Source organism: Schistocerca cancellata, chromosome 6, assembly GCF_023864275.1.
Source record: "Schistocerca cancellata isolate TAMUIC-IGC-003103 chromosome 6, iqSchCanc2.1, whole genome shotgun sequence".
Classification (NCBI taxonomy): domain Eukaryota; kingdom Metazoa; phylum Arthropoda; class Insecta; order Orthoptera; family Acrididae; genus Schistocerca; species Schistocerca cancellata.
The window spans coordinates 267,265,122-267,284,936 of record NC_064631.1 but is presented as its reverse complement, the minus strand read 5'-3'; the positions used below and the strand labels follow the sequence as shown (position 1 = coordinate 267,284,936).

Below are 19,815 nucleotides of genomic sequence, written 5' to 3'. Positions count from 1 at the left end.
CAAAGGTTGCGTTTCATTGGCAGGACACTTAGAAGATGCAACAAGTCCACTAAAGAGACAGCTTACACTACACTCGTTCGTCCTCTGTTAGAATATTGCTGCGCGGTGTGGGATCCTTACCAGGTGGGATTGACGGAGGACATCGAAAGGGTGCAAAAAAGGGCAACTCGTTTTGTATTATCACGTAGTAGGGGAGAGAGTGTGGCAGATATGATACGCGAATTGGGATGGAAGTCATTACAGCAAAGACGTTTTTCGTCGCGGCGAGATCTATTTACGAAATTTCAGTCACCAACTTTCTCTTCCGAATGCGAAAATATTTTGTTGAGCTCAACCTATATAGGTAAGAATGATCATCAAAATGAAATAAGCGAAATCAGAGCTCGAACAGAAAGGTTTAGGTGTTCGCTTTTCCCGCGCGCTGTTCGAGAGTGGAATGGTAGAGAGATAGTATGACTGTGGTTCGACGAACCCTCTGCCAAGCACTTAAATGTGAATTGCAGAGTAGTCATGTAGATGTAGATGTAGATCATGCGTAAACGTTGTCGGGTGGGGAATTTTTCCGTAGTTATCACATACCACAGCGCCCTGACCGTGGTGGGAAGGAAAGGGGAGTGTATGTTACTCCACACCCGTCTCCAGCCAATCGTCTGATGTCGGCGTTCGTTGAAAGTAGCGGTAGAAGTCCTTGGTGCTAGGATCCCGCGTGGTCGGCAAGACATCCAACAGATACCTCATGTCGACCACATAGGTGCGAATGTGACACAGTGCTGGCGTGATATGTCCAACAGGAATCGGTGGACGGATGGATTGAGGCACACCTCCTGAATCAGTGTACCAGGGAGGGTAGCCTCGTCCAAAGTACGTAGGCGATGCATCGTCCGCAGGAAGAGAGCGCGTGCCCTGTTGTGCACGTTTATCAGTCCAATGCCGACTGCATGTGTGGGCAACGTTAGTGTGTCGTAACGGTTCTTGAACACCCTACCCTCGCTGACGAAATGACCGAAGGCGGCCTGGAACTTGGCAGCGATCGTAGCAGCCGTCGGGAGAACGTGTGTGTAATGATTAAGTTTCGGAGCGAGGTGCACGTTGACAAACTGTACGCGCATGATCAAGTCAAGTGTTCGAAAGTTAGGGAAGCGAACTTGCGTGTTGATCACATTACGTAGTCTGCGATACGTGTATGCTGCTGTACACTGCACGTTCCCATGGAAGGTCACTCCCAAACACTTCATCGCCGGGACTTTGGTAATGGGCACTGGCGTACTAATTTGCAGTCCTCCGCTCACATCCATGTAGTGCGACTTTCGCAGGTTGATACGGCTCTCTGCCACCTCTCCGTATTGATGAAGCCACGCGATCGCCGTACATGTATCTTCTGCGGACCTCGCCAAGAATACTACATCATCCGCATAGGCTCAACATTTAAAATGTACATCGCGGAGGCGAATGCCCTACAAACGCTGATGTAGACCATCAAGTGCAGGCTATAGGGCGACAGCGAAGAGAGGCTGACAGGGCATCCTTGTCGCACTGAGCGCTCTACAGTGGACGGTGGTGGGCGGTAGCCATTGTCGAGAACTGTGGAAGGGGCTCCGTGGATGAGACGGACAACTACACCAGCCGATATTGAGGACAGTCCCATCTACTCTAAGACAGCGTGCAGGAAATGATAGTCAACTCGGTCAAATGCGTGGTATGGCCAACTGGCCTACCCAAGCACGACTCACGCCGCGTCCTCACAGCTTTACTTCTGCCAGTACCTCGGCTCCCACTGTGAGGATGGGGCGTGAGACGTGCTTGGGTAGCTCAGTTGGTAGAGCACTTGCCCGCGAAAGGCAATGGTCCCGAGTTAGAGTCTCGGTCCGACACACAGTTTCAATCTGCCAGGAAGTTACATATCAGCGCACACTCCGCTGCAGAGTGAAAATCTTATTCTGGAAACATCCTCCAAGCTGTGGCTAAGCCATGTCTCCGCGATATCCTTTCTTTCAGTAGTGCTAGATCTGCAAGGTTCGCAGCAGAGCTTCTGTAAAGTTTCGAAAGTAGGAGACGAGGTACTGGCAGAAGTAAAGCTGTAAGGGCGGGCGTGACTCGTGCTTGGGTATCTCTGTTGGCAGAGCACTTGCCCGCGAAAGGCAAAGGTCCCGAGTTGGAGTCTCGGTCCAGCACACAGGTTTAATAAGCCCGGAAGATCCGGACTGCCTGTTGTTCGCATATGAAATCACTGGAGTCTTCTCGAATTTGTTGAAAAATCTACGGCTGTGGCACTCCATGACTATCTTTCCAGTTACTGTGTGTGTGTCCTCAAAATGAATATATGGTACACCTTGTAATGAAAAATTAAACAAAACACTTTCACTTATGGCTAGTCTCTTTCACGCTGAACGATTGACTTCTGGTTCTTGAAACCCATAAGTGCAAATGACGCTGATTTTAAACTGAAATGTTGCTTCATCACTGAGGTGAAAGCAGATCCTTTCTGTGTTCATAGAACAAACGAGTTTAGCAGCTGCATCTATTTCCGTGTTAGTGGGTAGATCGAAATGATGTTTTACATTATAGGGTAGGTGATAGATTTATTGAATATAAGAGTTACAAGGGATGACGGTGATTAGAGGTGGATGCCGTGCTCGGCCCAGGACTTGGCGTACTTCTTCCTGTATTCTCCAGATGGGTCGTACTTGTCCAGCAGCTTCTTCATGAGGTCTGGGTGGCGGCGTGAAATCTCTCCGAAGAAACCTCCGATCTTCTTGTGCTGTGTCTCAGTGCACTTGGCGCAGTCTGTACGCACTATTTCGGGCAGCACCTCTGCAAAGGAAAATACTTTTAAGATCTTAGAACTGTGTTGTGCTTCGTGATGGCGGCCTGTTTAGAATGTGTAGATTGGGGTGAGCAATGCGTAAATTGTTGACATATTCGTCAGGGTCATCAGGCGTCAAAACACAACTACCCCTTAATTTTTCTGGAAATACTACTGCGTCGTCTCAACAGTTCTGCCACATAGTCACATTCCCAGATTCAAAACGTGTCGTTTGACATCAGGTCTGTAGCATCAAGGCTGTAGCCAACGACAAAAGATGAATGACAGGTTCCAGGCGTTTTAAAACATAACCATTTGGCTAACTGAGTATACTGGAGAAGAAACTACGCCATCAAAGAAAAACTTAGGTACCAACCATGCTGCTACGTCTTCTTATGGGGAAACATCAAGTCAAGAACTTAATGGAACATTGTTGAAGTAAATAGTGGGCCATGTTTTACTGGTTAACTTTGTTACGAGGACGTATAAATGTTTGAAAAATAATGTTAGTATGTCACAAGATTCACATAAAAGCACAGTAAAAAATAATGTTAATATATTGCATCAGAATGTCAGGGGATTAAAAAACAAAGTAGATAAGCTTCTTGTTTGTATAGGAGATTTAGAAACGGAGGTTGGAATAGATTTACTATGCCTGTCTGAACATCATATCGTCACAGGTATTGAAATGGTAAATGTAGGTGGATATAAGCTTTCAGCACATGTAAGTAGAGACACTATGGAGAGAGGAGGAGATGCCATATATGTTAAAATCAGTAGTAGTGTGAAAAATTTGGAAACTAAAGAATTTTGTGTAGAGCAACACACAGAAGCATGTACATGTGAGCTTAAACTAAATAAAGGCACGTTTATAATTTTAGCCATTTCCCCACTGGGAAATTTTCAACTATTTTTGAAAAACTTGGATTATTTGTTGTGCTACCTGTCAGACAAAGGGAAGCAAATTATTGTTTGTGGGGATTTCAATGTTGATTTTCTGATAGAGTCATATAGAAAGCTCGACCTTAAGGTATTACTTGGTTCTTTTAATTTGACATCAGTTATTGATTTCCCTACTTGAGTGGTATAGGAAAGCAGCACATTGATAGATAACTTTCTCATAGAGCAAAATAAATTTAATTAAATAAAAAATTTTCCTGTTAAGAATGGTCTGTCTGATCATGATGCACAGCTAGTTACAGTATATGATATAGCTCCACATAGTAATGCAAAACAGTCCTCCAAAGTAGTGTGTTCCATTAACGATATAACATTTCAAAATTTTAGGGAAACCCTGCAACAGACTGGGATGAGGTGTGAGGGAACATGATGCTAAATTAAAATTTAACCTATTTCATGATACCTTTGAGAGTATATTTGAAAACAGTTTCCTAAGAAAACAGTGAAATATAATTTTAAGAATCCAGGTAAAAAAGCCATGGCTTACTAAAGGGATAAAAATATCTTGTAATCAGAAAAGGGAACTGTATCTTATAGCTAGGAGGAGTAATGATCTCAAAACAATGAAAAATTATGAAAACTACTGCACCGTATTAAGAAAAGTTATTAAAAAGTTCAGAAGTATGTGCAGTATATCTGAGATTAGCACATATGATAATAAAATTAAAACAATTTGGATTATTGTGAAAAGGGGAACAGGGCAACCGAGAGCACAGGAAAACTGTATTTCTATCAAACTCAATGAAAAGTTTGTTAACAAGAAGTCAGAAGTAGAAAACATTTTAATAATCCTTTTTTAAGTGTTGTAGAGGAAATAGGTCCCAGATATTCATTAGAAAATGCAAAGCAGGATATGGAAGAAGCAGTACCTACGCAATTTGATAAAATTGAAATTCAACCCACGTGTCCCACTTGAATTAGGAAAATAATAAAATCACTCAAAAGTAAAAGTTCATATGGAACTGATGGCATTTCCAACAGAATATTAAAAGCCTGTTCCCAACAAATAAGTAGGATTCTCAGCAACATATGTAGTAGCTCACTGAAACAGGGAATTTCTTCAGATAGAGTAAAATATGCTATTGTTAAACCATTGCATAAAAAGGGGCTAGATCTGACACTAACAACTAGCGCCCAATCACACTTCTGACATCTTTATTCAAAATTATTGAAAAAGAAATGTATTCAAGTGTAGCATTACATGTATTTGTAAAAATGAAGTACTAACAAAATGTCAGTTTGGCTTTCAGAAAGGCTTTTCTACAGAGAATACTATATATGCTTTCACTGATCAAATATTAAATGCAATGAATAACCGAGCATCACAAACGCAAATACTAGCGTTGATATACGTTTATTTCTTTCCACAACAACACATCACTCTGTTAGTGACGGACCAACTTCTTATTCCTTGTCATTAACTGTGCCGATTTTTATCGCCACCCCGCTATCTAGAAAATTCCGCTTTCTCTTCTTGCTAACCACGTAAAACAAATAATATGAGATTATTCACTAAGGAAGAAGATATAAAGGTGGCCTGGCGTTGCGTTAAAGGGTAAGGAAATACGCTGCACAGCTAATCAAATGTACATGCATAGGTAAAGTTGACTGGTACTGCAGTAAAGCAGGATTTTTCTAATTTTACCCTGGGGACCTATAAGCTCTATATATCTGGGAGAAGAATTAATTTCCTGTATGGAACCAGAGTATGGTCTCGGAGGTTGTTCACTGTGCATAATCTAGTTATTGCAGTATCACGCACAGTAGACTGGAATTTCAGACTGACTTATACCTTTATCCCAACCCACATTTTTATTTCCAAGCAGACTTGTTTAAATTCAGGGAACACTCATAATCCAGTCATCATTGCTCCATTGGGACCCCGTTACTGCCATCTGGAGCTACCCGATTACTGAATACAGACTCACTGTACTCATGGCACGGGTCTCATTTTGAGTGTGTGAGCTTGTGGTGTGGGATTGGACTGGATTGCATTGTTTGGGGGAAGAGACCAAACAGCGAGGTCATCGGTCTCATAGGATTAGGGAAGGACGGGGAACGAAGTCGGCCGTGCCCTTTCAAAGGAACCATCCCGGCATTTGCCTGGACTATTTAGGAAAATCACAGAAAACCTAAATCTGGATGGCCGGATGCTGGATTGAACCGTCGTCCTCCCGAATGCGAGTGCAGTATGCTAACCGCTGCGCCACCTCGCTCGGTGTGGTGTGGGCTATACCATCCTACTGGGTAGCGGAGTGTAGACTATGATGGGGCTCACCCTTGAGCGCCTTCGCGGCGGGTCTGCACGCTGAGTCTCCTTCTTCCAGCAGGCAGCGCATCGCGTCCTGGACTCGAGTTTCATCCGACAGCACCTCCTTCAGATCCAGGCTGTCGAACGTGGTCGGGTACTTCTCCTGCAACACAGCACACCACTCGCTGTAACCAGAGGACTCATTGCATGCACACTAATTCGTATTGCCGCATAAAAGTGGCGGTATCGCCCATACCCTTCCAAAGGTACCATCCCGACAATCGCTTTTAACTGTAATTCGGTAGCCTGTTGGGGAACTGGAGCCACCATCTTCACGAAAACATTCTTAGCACCTTACCAATGCTCCATCTGACTCAGTAAATATCTGAAGTCTTCCTTAATGAGTTGTTGAAGACATATATACCAAAATTAGCATTGATATGTACGTATGCAATAAATGTTTGCTTAGTGTGTACTTAAATTACGTGATTAATTTTATAAGTAGAAAAGATGAAATTGTCATTAACGAAAACGTCCCAAAACTAGCTCAGGTACAGCACGTGAAGTAGAAGAGGAAACTCAAAGAACGACAGGGTAAATTGATCGTTGATACTGTCACTTATATTTCAAACTAGAACTCTGTTGCTTTACATATACACATGCTGTGCAGGCACTTACTGTGACTCTGTTTTAAATATAAATATAGACCCGTCGCAAGCAGTTACTAAATTTTAAGTTCCTCTTCTTCTTTAATTATTTACGACGTATTTTGGAGGCTTTGCTCCTTCATCAGCTGCAGGTTTGCAGGTTTCCTTCTAGTTACATTGTTCTTGGAAAATCATCGATGTAGAAGTATGTAGGTTTTAGATTTATCGCTTTTTGTTCAGAATTCTTTTGGTGGATTCATAAGACGAAATATTCCCTTATATTTGTTGCTTACCTTTCTCGAGGGCGCTGCATTTGGACTTAACACATCCAGACTTTACTGACATCACTAGAAATGTTACACGCACCTAGCGTGTCCTCGTTAAGAGAGGTATTACATAGTTTTTCTATTTGTGAAGATGATAATTTTTTGCAGTTTTCTACGTTAAAGAGTAATGTGTTTAGTCTGTTTCTCAAATATGTCATCCATTTAATTAAAAACTCTAAAGCGTATGACAGAATTTGAATTCAGAATGACATTGGATATACTTACTCGGTTTGTAATTAGATATATTTGCAAAAATAACATTTTCTGCAAAAAGAGGACCTATAATAAATAAAACTAAGTGGAATCAAGTTTTTTAACCAGTTTCTGACATTGTACTACAATTTTGTGCTAAACTTCACTATTTGTGGAAAATTTTAACATAAAAGAGATTTTTGACTATCTTAGGCAAAAAGGCATAATGGATGCCGAGCTGCAGACCTATATTTTACAAATCTAGCTAATTAATTACGAATTAGAGATTCCCTTTTCGTATTGTCTTATCACAAATATATTTTATTTGTTTAAAAGTGTTTATTAACTGTGTAATATATATACAGCATTGCCATAGATAATAACTGTGGCTAGTGCGGTAGTCCATTATCTCTGTCTGTCGTACTAGTTGATTTTTCTACATGAATTTACTTTCCTAGACGATAAACTAATTTGTCATTGTCGACTTGAGTGGTGATTTACCTGTTGCTACTACGGCATTACGTGCTTACTGCAATTGGAAATGTTAGTCAGTATAATAAGTCACGGATGCAAAATACTTACGCGAATTCTTTACAGACGAATGGAAAAAAACTGATAGAAGCCGGGACAGATCAATTTGGTTTCCGTAGAAATATAGGAACACATGAGGCAATACTGACCCTACAACTTTTCTTAAAAGAAAGATAAAGGAAAGTCAAACCTACGTTTGTAGCATTTGTAGTCTTAGAGAAAGCTTTTGACAATGTTGACTGGAATACTCTCTTTCAAATTTTGAAGGTGGCAGGGGTAAAATACAGGGAGCGAAAGGCTATTTACAATTTGTACAGACACCAGATGGCAGTTATGAGAGTCGTGGGTCATGAAACGGAAGCAGTGGTTGGGAAGGGAGTGAGACAGGGTTGTAGCCTCTTCCCGATGTTATTCAATCTGTATATTGAGCAGGCAGTGAAGGAAAAAAAAAATTTCGGATTAGGTATTAAAATCCATGGAGACTAAATAAAAACTTTAAGGTTCGCCGTTGACATTGTTATTCTGTCAGAGACAGCAAAGGACTTGGAAGAGCAGCTGAACGGAATGGACAGTGTCTTGAAAGGAGGGTATACGATGAACATCAACAAAAGCAAAACGAGAATAAAGGAATGTAGTCGAATTAAGTCGGGTGATGCTGAGGGAATTAGATTAGGAAATGAGACACTTAAAGTAGTAAAGGAGTTTTGCTATTTGGGGAGCGAAATAACTGATGATGGTCAAAGTAGAGAGGATATAAAATGTGGACTGGCAATGGTAAAGAAAGCGTTTCTGAAAAAGAGAAATTTGTTAACTAGGAGTATAGATTTAAGTGTCAGGATGTCGTTTCTGAAACTATTTGTATGGAGTGTAGCCATGTAAGGAAGTGAAACATGGACGATAACTAGTTTGGACAAGAAGAGAATAGAAGCTTTCGAAATGTGGTGCTACAGAAGAACGCTGAAGATTAGATGGGTAGATCATATAACTAATGAGGGGGTATTGAATAGGATTGGGGAGAAGAAAAGTTTGTCGCACAAGTTGACTAGAAGAAGGGATCGGTTGGTAGGACATGTTCTGAGGCATAAAGGGATCACCAATTTAGTATTGGAGGGCAGCGTGGAGGGTAAAAATTGTAGAGGGAGACCAAGAGATGAATACGCTAAGCAGAATCAGAAGGATGTGGGTTACAGTAGGTACTGGGAGATGAAGAAGCTTGCACAGGATAGAGTAGCATGGAGAGCTGAATCAAACCAGTCTCAGGACTGAAGACCACAACAACAACAGTCGAGTTGCAATTATAGGTCATGTGGCCCTACTGACACTCCCTGATCTCTGCCCGTTGTAAAAGCCGGGAAAAATTTCTGGATGCAATACATAGTATTAGACACATTGTGCTGTGTATACAAGGACGTATCATAAGTTCATGATTATTATTTCACGTCGTTCGATACATTTTTAAAGATTTTTCTCTTCATTTCCACAACTACGCTCATCCCAACAAGTACGTTCTTTTCAAATACTGCCATTATTGAAGACTATAAAAGTAACAAAGTTATGCACAGGTCCCTTGGTTGACGTTTAAAGTGAATAATTAGCTCTTAGCAGTGGCGACGGGATTTCAATACGATTCGTAAGTGTTAGGTAGTATCCATACATCAGATTTTCGCTGCCATTCTTAACGTAACAGTGGCTTCATGATTACAATGCCACCCCTTACGTACCACGCACCTAACCATTAAAGGGGCGAGGGGCGGAGTGGACAGTCGTGTTTGTGTTCCTCTACGATTCAGACACCGTGTTGCAACCGCAACATATACATATCCGTAGCGAGGCCAGACTAGCAGATGGTTCTGGAAGTAGTACAGCAACGTTTCCATGTAGTTGCAGGAGCAACAGTCTGAATGACTTATGCTGGTATCTGACATAAGCCAACAAGGAGTTGCTATGTTGGTACTGTGATTGGCTGAAAAGGACGGGAGTCTACAGCCATTACATTTTCCGAGAACATGCCGCTTTAATGTAACGTTTATTGGTCATGGTAGCCCCTTCGATAAAATAATGTGGAGGTAAAATACTTCCCCACTAGGAATTCCACATGAGGACTACTGAGCTGGTCGTTGCCATTAAGAAAAACGAAACCGTCGCTCTGTAAGTCGAAATAGGGAGTGTCACACACTTTAAACGTGGAGGTGTCCGCAGATTGACGACTGGAACAGTTACTTAAGTCTTCGCACTGAATACCATAACAACAAATTATGTCTTAGCTTACATCACTATTGTCGCTAATTACTCCTTACGGCGGAAGGGCGAGAATACATAACAGAACAGCAAAACAAGTGCGTTTACAGGAATCTCAAAACTAGGAACTACAGCACGTTCTCAAATCAGAATGCCTAAATGCCTACCAGTGAATGTGAATGAACTACGGCCTGAAATATGGAAGCAAAAATTGAAGAAAAATCAAAGGACAAGTCTTTAATGAAGGTGTAAAATTCAGATCAACATAGAAATATATCTGAATATGTAAGCAATTTTCGATACCATGATGGAAACGACGCTGCCAGTTTCACAGACATATTCAACTGCTGGGTGGTTATAATTAAACTGCAGCTACTCACGGTTCTGTGTGGCCTGTAATTATTGTATGGTAGTCACACCTGGTAATCAGTGGTTATAATTAAACTGCAGCTACTCACGGTTCTGTGTGGCCTGTAATTATTGTATGGTAGTCACACCTGGTAATCAAGCTACTGCGTTAATGTGGAACCTATTTAAGCTCGAAAACATTAGTTCCCAATTTGGCCACAAGGTGCAACTCTAGCCCTGTAAAATATTTCGCCGACGTTTCCGGCGCTCACATTGATCAAATTATGTAAGCAGGGTTAATAATAAAGTCAACATTATTCCTTTCGCTCTTGTTTAACATTTTCTGCCCACGTCCTGTTCCTAATCCATTACATATGGTAACATTTCTATGCTTCTTGCATTCACATCGCCAGATTTGCACCTGGTGGCCAGAAATGGAACTAATTCGTTTGCCAGCGTAAATCGGTTGCACTTTAAAGCAGTAGGATATGTACAAAGTGTCGGTACTGTATGATAATCACAGCTGACACTGGGCCTCTGTGGGAAGTTGCACTTTAATTGTAACCACATGGTAGGTTTTGAAGAATACAGCTGAAGTTAGGAATGCTTACAAACCTGAAGTCATATATTCCGTATTGAAACTACGGCAGTCTAAGAGAGTGTGAAATGAGATATCTGAAATATTTGGGATCCACGTACAGTACATTATTGTACGAGAATGGCAGCATGGAGCTTCCGACCTTACCCACCAGGCTACTTGTAAAAATACTTGAAAAGAAAAGTCCTACAGCAGTTCCTACGTGGAGCGCCCAAAGTAAGTTTGCTACCTGAAAGCATTTTCGACAACTGTGTATGAAGAGTTGTGGGTGCTTAAGGAAGACTGTGTTTAATTGAAGACTGTGCACTAGAAACGCGGAGTGGCCCTTGGCGACGAGAGGTGATGCTTACCTCGGCGGCCGCGTTGAGCACCAAGGAGGCGCAGAGGAGCAGAGCTACGTGACGGTTCATGCTGGTGGTGTCGGTGCTGTGTGCTACCTGTTGTCGACTGTGCCGCAGTGACGGGTGGCGCAGCTTAATATACTCGCCTGGCGTGGCCTGGAGTGGCGGCGTATCGCGCTGGGGCTGCCAGAGGAGAGAGAGGGGGGCGCAGACTGCACACTCGACACTACTGCCTCACTGATCCACTGCGGGCCACGGCCGGTTGCCACCTCCACCACCACGGCCGGTGTTCCACATTGATTACAAGCCACGACCAAGTCTCCTCACTTCCCACTGCCTCACACAATTGCCGAAGGCACATCTAGGTTCAAGTATCATCATTGACCAGTCGTTTTTATTGGTGTGTTCAGGATCTTCCAAACCTTTGTTATTAAATTTTGTGAGTTTCAAAGTAACTTTCGTTTTTTCTAGGCGAATTCTCAGTCTGTATTGTTCCGGCTTTTAGTGTTCCACACCTCAGTCGGTAGGAGAGGAATCCTTATAGCATCACTTTGTTGCGTCTGTCTGTCTCGGTGCCTGTCTGTCCAACTGTTAAAACCCCTTTTCTAAGGAATGAGTAGATACATAAAGCTAAAATTTATATCACGTATTATGGTCTATGGTTCCTGATGGGGAAAAAAATTGAAGCTTCTAAGTCAATAAAATCAAAAGATAAGGCCATGTACGTCCGATATTTGGATGTTCGCAAACGCACTCATCAAAACCTATAGGGTACTTCACGTTGACCTAGAAATATGAAATTTGACAAGAAGCAGAATTTCACATTACAACTAAAGAAAAAAATCAGAAAATTATTAAATCGTAATTATAACACAGGAAATAATTCTTTTGGGTTGTTTATTACCTCACTGTCTGCCTATTCGTCCATCCTTTAAGACCTCTTTTTATCAGGAACAGGTAAACGTATCAATTTGAAATTTGTATGTTATTCTAAGGTCTGTAGTCCTTGGTGATGTAATAAACGTAAGCTTCAAAGTCAATGCAATCAAAAGGTACGGCTATTTATGTCACGAATTTTCGTGCTCACAAACTAGCTCATGAAAAGCTACAGGTTATTTGGAACGAAGCAAGGCCTGACTGTAAATGCAAAGGAAAAAGCCCATAATTCGTCAATTTTAATTAAATCATATCATTTGTTTTTCTCATTTCCTATCCGAATGCCTACATGTCCTGTTAAGATCCCATTTTCTCAGGAATGAGTAGGTGTATATCTTGCCTGCATCGATATCGTTAACCATCCAGAAATGTCAAGATCCTCAATTCCTGGTATGAATGAAATGTCTTTATAAATAGTAAAGTTTGTACGGAACCCTCGGTACGTGAGTCCCACTCGCGCTTATGCGGGTTTACTTATTTGTTTATTTTTCTTTTCTTTGACAATGCACGAAATGACTCTGTTGACTCATAACCAGCACCGATTCAGAAAATGTCGCTCTTGTGAAAGACAGCTGGCTCTTTATTCTCAACAAATAATGTGTGCTATCGTCTCAAGATGATACTATGTTTCCAGACTTCCAAAGGGCGATTGACAATTTTCATCACACATGGCTTCTATTCAGTCGGACATCCTCGTAGTTGTCCGACTGGATTCGTGACTTCCTGTTAAAACTATCACAGTGAGTAGTACCATGGGAGGTCATCTACTCAAACAGAAATGGTATCTGAGGTTCCCAAATGTAACGTTATAGGCCTTCTACTGTTCGTAATTATTTAAAGAATTTAACAGACAATCTCAGTCGCCCTATCAGTTTGTCTGGTCATTGTGAACGAATTGCAGAATAATTTCGACAAGATATCTGCACGGTTGGCCCCAAAGAAGAAATAGTGTGAAGGCCTTCTCACGAATACTAATATATTTCATAAAATTTCGGTTATATGTTAAATAACACAGATTTAATGACTGTAGATTTAAGAATGCGAAAAGAAATTTCGGAATTGCTAGATGACGATCAGTTCAGCTTTAATAAAGGTGAAAGCACTAGAGAGGCAGTTCTGACGTTTTAACTGATAGTGGAAGCAAGACTTAAAAAACATCATCCACGTTCATAGAATTTGTCGACCGGGAAAAAGCGTTCCTGAATGTCGAAATGTGCAAAATGTTCGAAATTCTGCTGCAAATAGGGGTAAGATGTAGGGGCAGACGTGTAATATACAATATGTACAAGCGCCAACAGGGAATAGTGAGAGTGGAAGACCATGAGCGAAGTGCTCGGAGTAAAAAGGGTGTAAGAGAGGGAGGTAGTCTTTCGTCCCTACTATTCAGTCTAAACATTGAAGAAACAATGGCGGAAATAAAAGAAAGGTTGAAGAGTGTGACTGAAATCCAGGTTGAAAGGATATCAATGATGAGATTCGCTGATGATTTGTTGTTCTCATTGAAAGTGAAAGAGAATTACAGGGTCTGTTGAGTGGAGTGAACAGTCCAATGAGTACAAAGTATGGACTGAGATTAAATCGAAGAAAGACAAAAAGATTGAGCGGTAGGAAAAATGACAAACTTAATATCAAAATCAGGAATCTCGAAATAGCCGAAATTAAGGAATTTTGCCACCTTGGAAATAAAATAACCCAGGACGGACGCAGCAAGGAGCACACAAAAAGCAAACTAGCACTGGAGAAAAGGGCATTCCTAGCCAAGAGAAGTCTGCTTCATTTTAAAGAAGAAATTTTTGAGAATGTACATTAGGCGGAGTGAAAAGGTAAGGAGTGGGGAGGTTATCCGCAGAATCGGCGATCATAGGAGTATATACACAAAACCGGTAAGAAGAAGGGCCAGCATGCTAGGACATCTGTTGAGACATGAGGGAACTGTTTCCACGATAGAAGAGAGAACTGTAGAGGATAAAAACTGTTGATGAAGAATAAGGATGGAATACATCCAGCAACTCTGAGACGAAAAGACTGATACAGAAGAAGAATTCGTGATGTCGCATGAAACATCATACCAATCTGAAAAAAATAAAATGAGAGAGATTGAACTAAATACATTGATTTTACCACTACGCACGAACTGAAATCACTTAGGAAATGTCATAGGAGATATGAACCAAAGACTAATTACTTTAGAATATGCAACAGAATTACTAAGAAGACTGCACATACTACGCTTTTTCGTCCTTTTTCGTAGTATTGCTGCACATATAGGATCCTTACCGGCTATGAACGGATAACGTGAGAAAAGTTCAAAGAAGGGCAGCTCGTTTTGTATTATCACTAACTAGGGGAGAGTTGTCACGGATATGAAACGCGAGTTGTCTCAATCATTAAAAGATAGGCGTTCTTCGAAGTTGATACCGCTTAGAAGAATATCTGCGCTCCCTTAACATTGGGCGTGTTTTTATTTCTGTAGTTTCACTTGATAGATCAAGACAGCGTTCCACTTCTGATGCTTTCTCACACGCAGCAAAAATCTTGGTATCATCTTTACTCTCTGCCATAGATGTGCAGAGTATAACACAGACACAAAGTGTAGGTTCCCATTTCTGACCCAGGAAAACCACGGATAAAATTGCATGTTTGCTTCCAGAAGTAAATGACTGATTTGTATCCCATGTTAAACGACGATCCTAACTTAAATAAACGACAGATTCTCAGTACTAAAGTTTGCCCTGTGATGTTTCCAATCAATATTGCGCAAAAGCCTTTCTAACGTTTGGTGAAGGAAACGGGGTAAGATATTTTAGTTGAAATCGACAACTTCGAAAATATTCTCAAAGAAATAAGACTTCAAATAAACTTGAAGTTTCCTGGTCTGTAATGTTTAGACACTGTTTAGCAATATTTTATTGTTCTGTTCTGTCGACTAATACCATTATCAACACCTTCAAATGACACTGTTGCTGTGGAAAAAAATGGATCCTGTTTATTGATCTGTTTTGCAAAATTCCAAAATTTATAAATTCGGGAGCAAGAAGTCATTCCTAGCACCGTTTCTGTCACAAGGTTTAGTGCAGTCTTGGTAGTATTGCTTCTGATTGCCGAAGAAATCGCAGTCGCTCCCAAACTAAGCACAATAAAATTCATAAGATTTTGTGCCTAAATTTTTAGTACTGATGGAAACGTTTCTTTCCAAATTGGCTAGATAAATACTTTTCTCCGATATCTGCTATGTAGTCTGTTATGATTATGTTGGGCTCGTTCACATTTGTTATTTAAAATAAGTGAACGTATAGTAAGGTCTGAGGATGAGACAGAGATAAAGCTGAGATGTGTGTCAGTGCCGTCGGGTTCAAACGAGACTGACTAATTGTGATTTTAGCCTTCCAGTCACTGTGATGAGGTAGAGAAGATAGTGGTGTAAGAACGAAGCGGAGGCCTGGTGCTGTTTCCCGGGCTTTCGACGACTTTGTGAGATAGTGTTGCAATGTCCGTTGGCAGATGTTGAGACAGATTAAGCACGACTACCGAAGTAGGGAACAGTTACGAGGGTGTGCTGAAACGTAATGCCACCAAGTTTCTCATTCTGTTCTAAATATCGGTTGACTTGTTACGTGTCATGCTTATTAGACGGTCGACTTTGTCGCATCACTAACGCATGTTGTAACCCTCTGCCGTCAGAGGGTACACAATTGAAGCGTCTAACACGGCATTGGTAACTTAACTATGTCGGTGAGTGTGAAACAGCACAGAAACCTGACGGCACGAATTTGAAGACTTCGTCCACACTTAAGCTCCCTCTCCTTGAACATGAGAATAAAAGATCACACATGAGCGCAGCTACATCCGCAAAAGTCTGACGCCTTGGGTTCACTGTCACTCATTTTCCTCCATACAATCCTGATTTCAACCCATCCGATTTTCATGTTTTCAGAACTGAAATAACACCTTCAAGAGTTTAACTTTCATAGTGATGAAGCGGTGTAAGCAGAGGTGAGGTTGGACTCCATCAAAAAAGTCAAACATTCTGCAGTGACGATATGAAAAAACTGGTGTCTCGTAGAGAGAAATGTGTTCATCGCCAGACTGACTGTTGAGAAATAAATATTTCGGCATGAAGACTAAAGATGTAGAGTATTAATGAAGTCATTTAATTAAAAAAACTGTTTAGAGTATTTACATGAAATATTCAGAGGCATTACTTTTTAGAATGCTTGATTTTATTTGGAAACGATGGTATACTAAATATAACTTGAACCTACCTGATACGATCAAATACAAACGTATATCTCTAATCAGTGAGTACTTCGAGATGCGGTTCTCAGAAAGTCGCAGCGATCATTGGGATGAATTTTGTGACGGCCGCAAGTTATTTTTACGTTCATAGCTGCCGCATTGTGATACCGAATTATTTTTGATGGAACTGTCAAGCTTTTTATGTAATTGTGGAGAGACAAGTGGACTTAAATATGAAAACACTTTTGGATATTGATAATATGGTGACAGGATAAACCACTGTCACATACCATTTTTAGGACAACAGATTACACAAACTTCTACGCCACTGTACGAAAAGTGACCAAACTCGATTATTATGTTTATTATTGTGACTGCCAAGCGCTAGAAATTTTGATATTGAGCTTTGACAGATGTTCGCTGATGATGCATGTATATTTATGTTTGTGTGTGTGTGTGTGTGTGTGTGTGTGTGTGTGTCTGTGGTGCGAGAAGAATGAAATTTTATTCTTGTACAACACGGGTTGCACACTTCGTGATTATTATCATTTACCAATCCACAGACGAGTGGCAGTTTAACTTCAGCCATTATAGCACATATTTGCAAACACTTTGTTCGCTGGAATACAAATTCGTACGAGAGACAACCACAGAAGTGTCGTGTGTCATCTTCGAATACTTTTTCGTGCAGTTTACTATTGCCTAATGGCGGACAGAGCAAGGAGAACATCAAAAGCAGATGAGCATTGGCAAAAAGGGGCATTGATGGCCAAGAGAAGTCTACTAGTATCAAACATTGGCCAAAACTGGAGGAAGAAATTTCTTCGAATATACGTTTTGAGCACAGCATTGTATGGTAGTGAAAGATGGGCTGTGGGAAAACCGGAACAAAAGAGAATGGAAGCATTTTATTTGTGTTGCTACAAGAAAATGTTGAAAATTAGGTGGACTGGTGAGGTAAGGAATGAGGTGCTGCGCAGAATCGGAGAGGAAATCACTGACAAGGAGAAGGGACAAGATGAGAGGACATCTATTATGTTATTAAGAACTGACTTCCATGGTACTAGAGGGGGCTGTAGAGGGCAAAAACTGTAGAGGAAGACTGCTCTTGGAATATATCCGAATTCGTGCTGGGCTGCATCAAACCAGTCAGAAGACTGTTGACTCAAAGAAACAAAAACAAAAAAAAGTCTACGGATTTTTCGGTAATGTAGTGTGGATTTTTCACCGTCTATTAATGTCTCTCCCATACCACCTCTGTTGCGCATCTCATGCATCTGACTGCGATGGAGAGAGTAATCCAGAAACATTTTCTATCATATAGACCAGCGTGAAAAATGTCCTGTTTTAGACTCTTTGGTCGTAGCAGCTGCATATGGCATATGCTGTCATAGAATTTGTGAAACTTTCCAACAAGGCTGCTGCTCGTCATCTATATGTTCGACTGACTCATTGAATTGTTGTCCAGTTTTTATGACACAATTCGACACAATGCTAATAATATTTTAAGCAATACGAAAAGTGTCTGCACAAGGATTCACAATGTTGATGTGGACGTCCACTTAATAGTCTCGCTAATGCATAGCGTCTCATCACAAAACACTGGAAGAGTACAATTATACCATCCACAGATCTGCTCATCATATACGGATATGTGACTAATGCTGCTGCCTGGTATTGCCCAGTTGTTTCTACTCACACTAAAAATCAAATGGCTCTGAGCACAATGGGACTTAACATCTGAGGTCATCAGTCTACTAGAACTTAGAACTACTTAAACCTAACTAACGTAAGGACATCACACATATCCATGCCCGAGGCAGGATTCGAACCTGCGACTGTAGCGGACGCGCGGCTCCAGACTAAAGCGCCTAAAATCGCTTGCCATACAGGCCCGCCCACTCACACTGATCGGATATATACCGCCTCTACCTGGCTGAAAGGGGCTCCATGGCATAATAGCTAATGGTAGCTGATTCGTAGCTCCAGTGGCAGCTTCCGTTACGCTACAAACGGAAACCCGATCAGTATTAAGGTGTGAGAGGATATCTGGTACGAGGCAGCTTGTTCATAGGCCAAAATGTGTACAAACGGTTATCGATACTCCTAGCTGACAGCGGCCCCAAGTAACAATGATCTACCAACGCAGCAGCTTCTGACTGTACATTTCAGCATCCCAGGAATGAAACTAAGTGTCACTAGTGACCGGAACCGGAATGACGGATATTTGAACATTAGTTGAGGAATCGGCACAACCTGTAATACACAGCTGCAAAACACTTGCACAACTTGTTGGATTTTCCAGCCTTCTGCAATGAGCTATCTGAGATTTAGTTACTGGACTCGTGACAGCTATAATGGCGGTCTATAATTTTTTATAAATGCAGAAAAATACTGGAAACAACAGTTCCCTCTCTTAGCGGATCAAAGACAGTCGTTATAGAACACATTTCAGTACAAAAGGACTCCTAAATAACGTCGGAGTCAGTCACAATTTTCTCGAGGTTTTTTGTTTCTTGAATCACCAAAGAAATTATGTAACTGAGAGCGTCATTATGCTACTTCCGGTGGATTGTATACGGTCACATACACAAGCGAAAAATACGGATAACGTTCAATAGCTTATTAGAATTCAGTAAATGCGTCCAGCTTCGTGCGCGTTTGTCCCTTTTACCGGCCCTCAGTGCAACATCTGTGATCAGAGGTGCTGACTGTCCACTTGTGTCTGAAGATGGTGGTGGAGTAAGGGAAAGCGACAAAAATCTGGCATACAGGAAAAAGCTTGAGTAATCATATACTCGTCTAGCGGTAAGAAATTGTCAAGATAAAAGGAAAGAAGACAAGAAACTGCATCGGAGGAAGAAAAGGGAACGTGAAATAAAGAAGGTGGTAGAACTGGAGACAACTGGAAAAACAAATGATGTTAGAAAATTTTATCAGTAAATTAATAGGGAAAGAAGAGCATTTAAGACGGGCACCAACCTGAATAAAAGTAAAATGGGACACTACTAACCGATGATCAAGAGGTTTGGAGCGTTGTGTATAGTATTTCAGTGAATTGTTGGATGCTTCAGAGTGCCCTATCGAAGATATCCCAGTCCTTCCAGAAGACGATGACATAGTACCTCCCCCCTTCCCATGGAGAAGTGAACAAAGAAATTGTTAGATTCAAGAACAATAAAGCATCAGGGACTGACAATAGAACATCTGAACAAATGAAAGCTGGAAGATTTGAGGTAAATCGTAGGATCTACAAGACTGTGTGCCTCATCTGGAAAAAGGAAGAGTTTCCAGAAGAATGGAATGTAGGGACAGTGCGACTGGTGCATAAGAGAGGAGATCTATTTGAATGCAGCGACTACAGAGGCGTAACACTAAATACTATAAGAATAAAGTACTATAAAATAC

At 41.2% G+C, this 19,815-nt stretch overlaps 1 protein-coding gene across 1 annotated transcript; it reads right to left on the bottom strand.

Annotated features, from left to right (window-relative positions):
- Window positions 1-2,604: 2,604 nt before the first annotated feature.
- On the bottom strand, window positions 2,605-11,304 carry LOC126088286 (ejaculatory bulb-specific protein 3-like). Its single transcript, XM_049906415.1, has 3 exons — window positions 11,245-11,304; window positions 6,042-6,177; window positions 2,605-2,811 (listed from the first exon to the last, which is right to left on the bottom strand). The coding sequence occupies exons 1-3, from the start codon at window positions 11,302-11,304 to the stop codon at window positions 2,615-2,617; spliced, it is 393 nt and encodes a 130-aa protein (XP_049762372.1). The 3' UTR covers window positions 2,605-2,614.
- Between the last annotated feature and the right edge of the window lie 8,511 nt (window positions 11,305-19,815).

Excerpts from the sequence above, each read along its gene's own strand:
- LOC126088286 (XM_049906415.1), bottom strand. The coding sequence starts at position 11,304 with ATGAACCGTCACGTAGCTCTGCTCCTCTGCGCCTCCTTGGTGCTCAAC. Across the intron at positions 6,178-11,244 it reads TGCTCAACGCGGCCGCCGAG|GAGAAGTACCCGACCACGTT; the intron begins GTAAGCATCACC and ends GCTGTGTTGCAG. Across the intron at positions 2,812-6,041 it reads CGCCGCGAAGGCGCTCAAGG|AGGTGCTGCCCGAAATAGTG; the intron begins GTGAGCCCCATC and ends TTTCCTTTGCAG.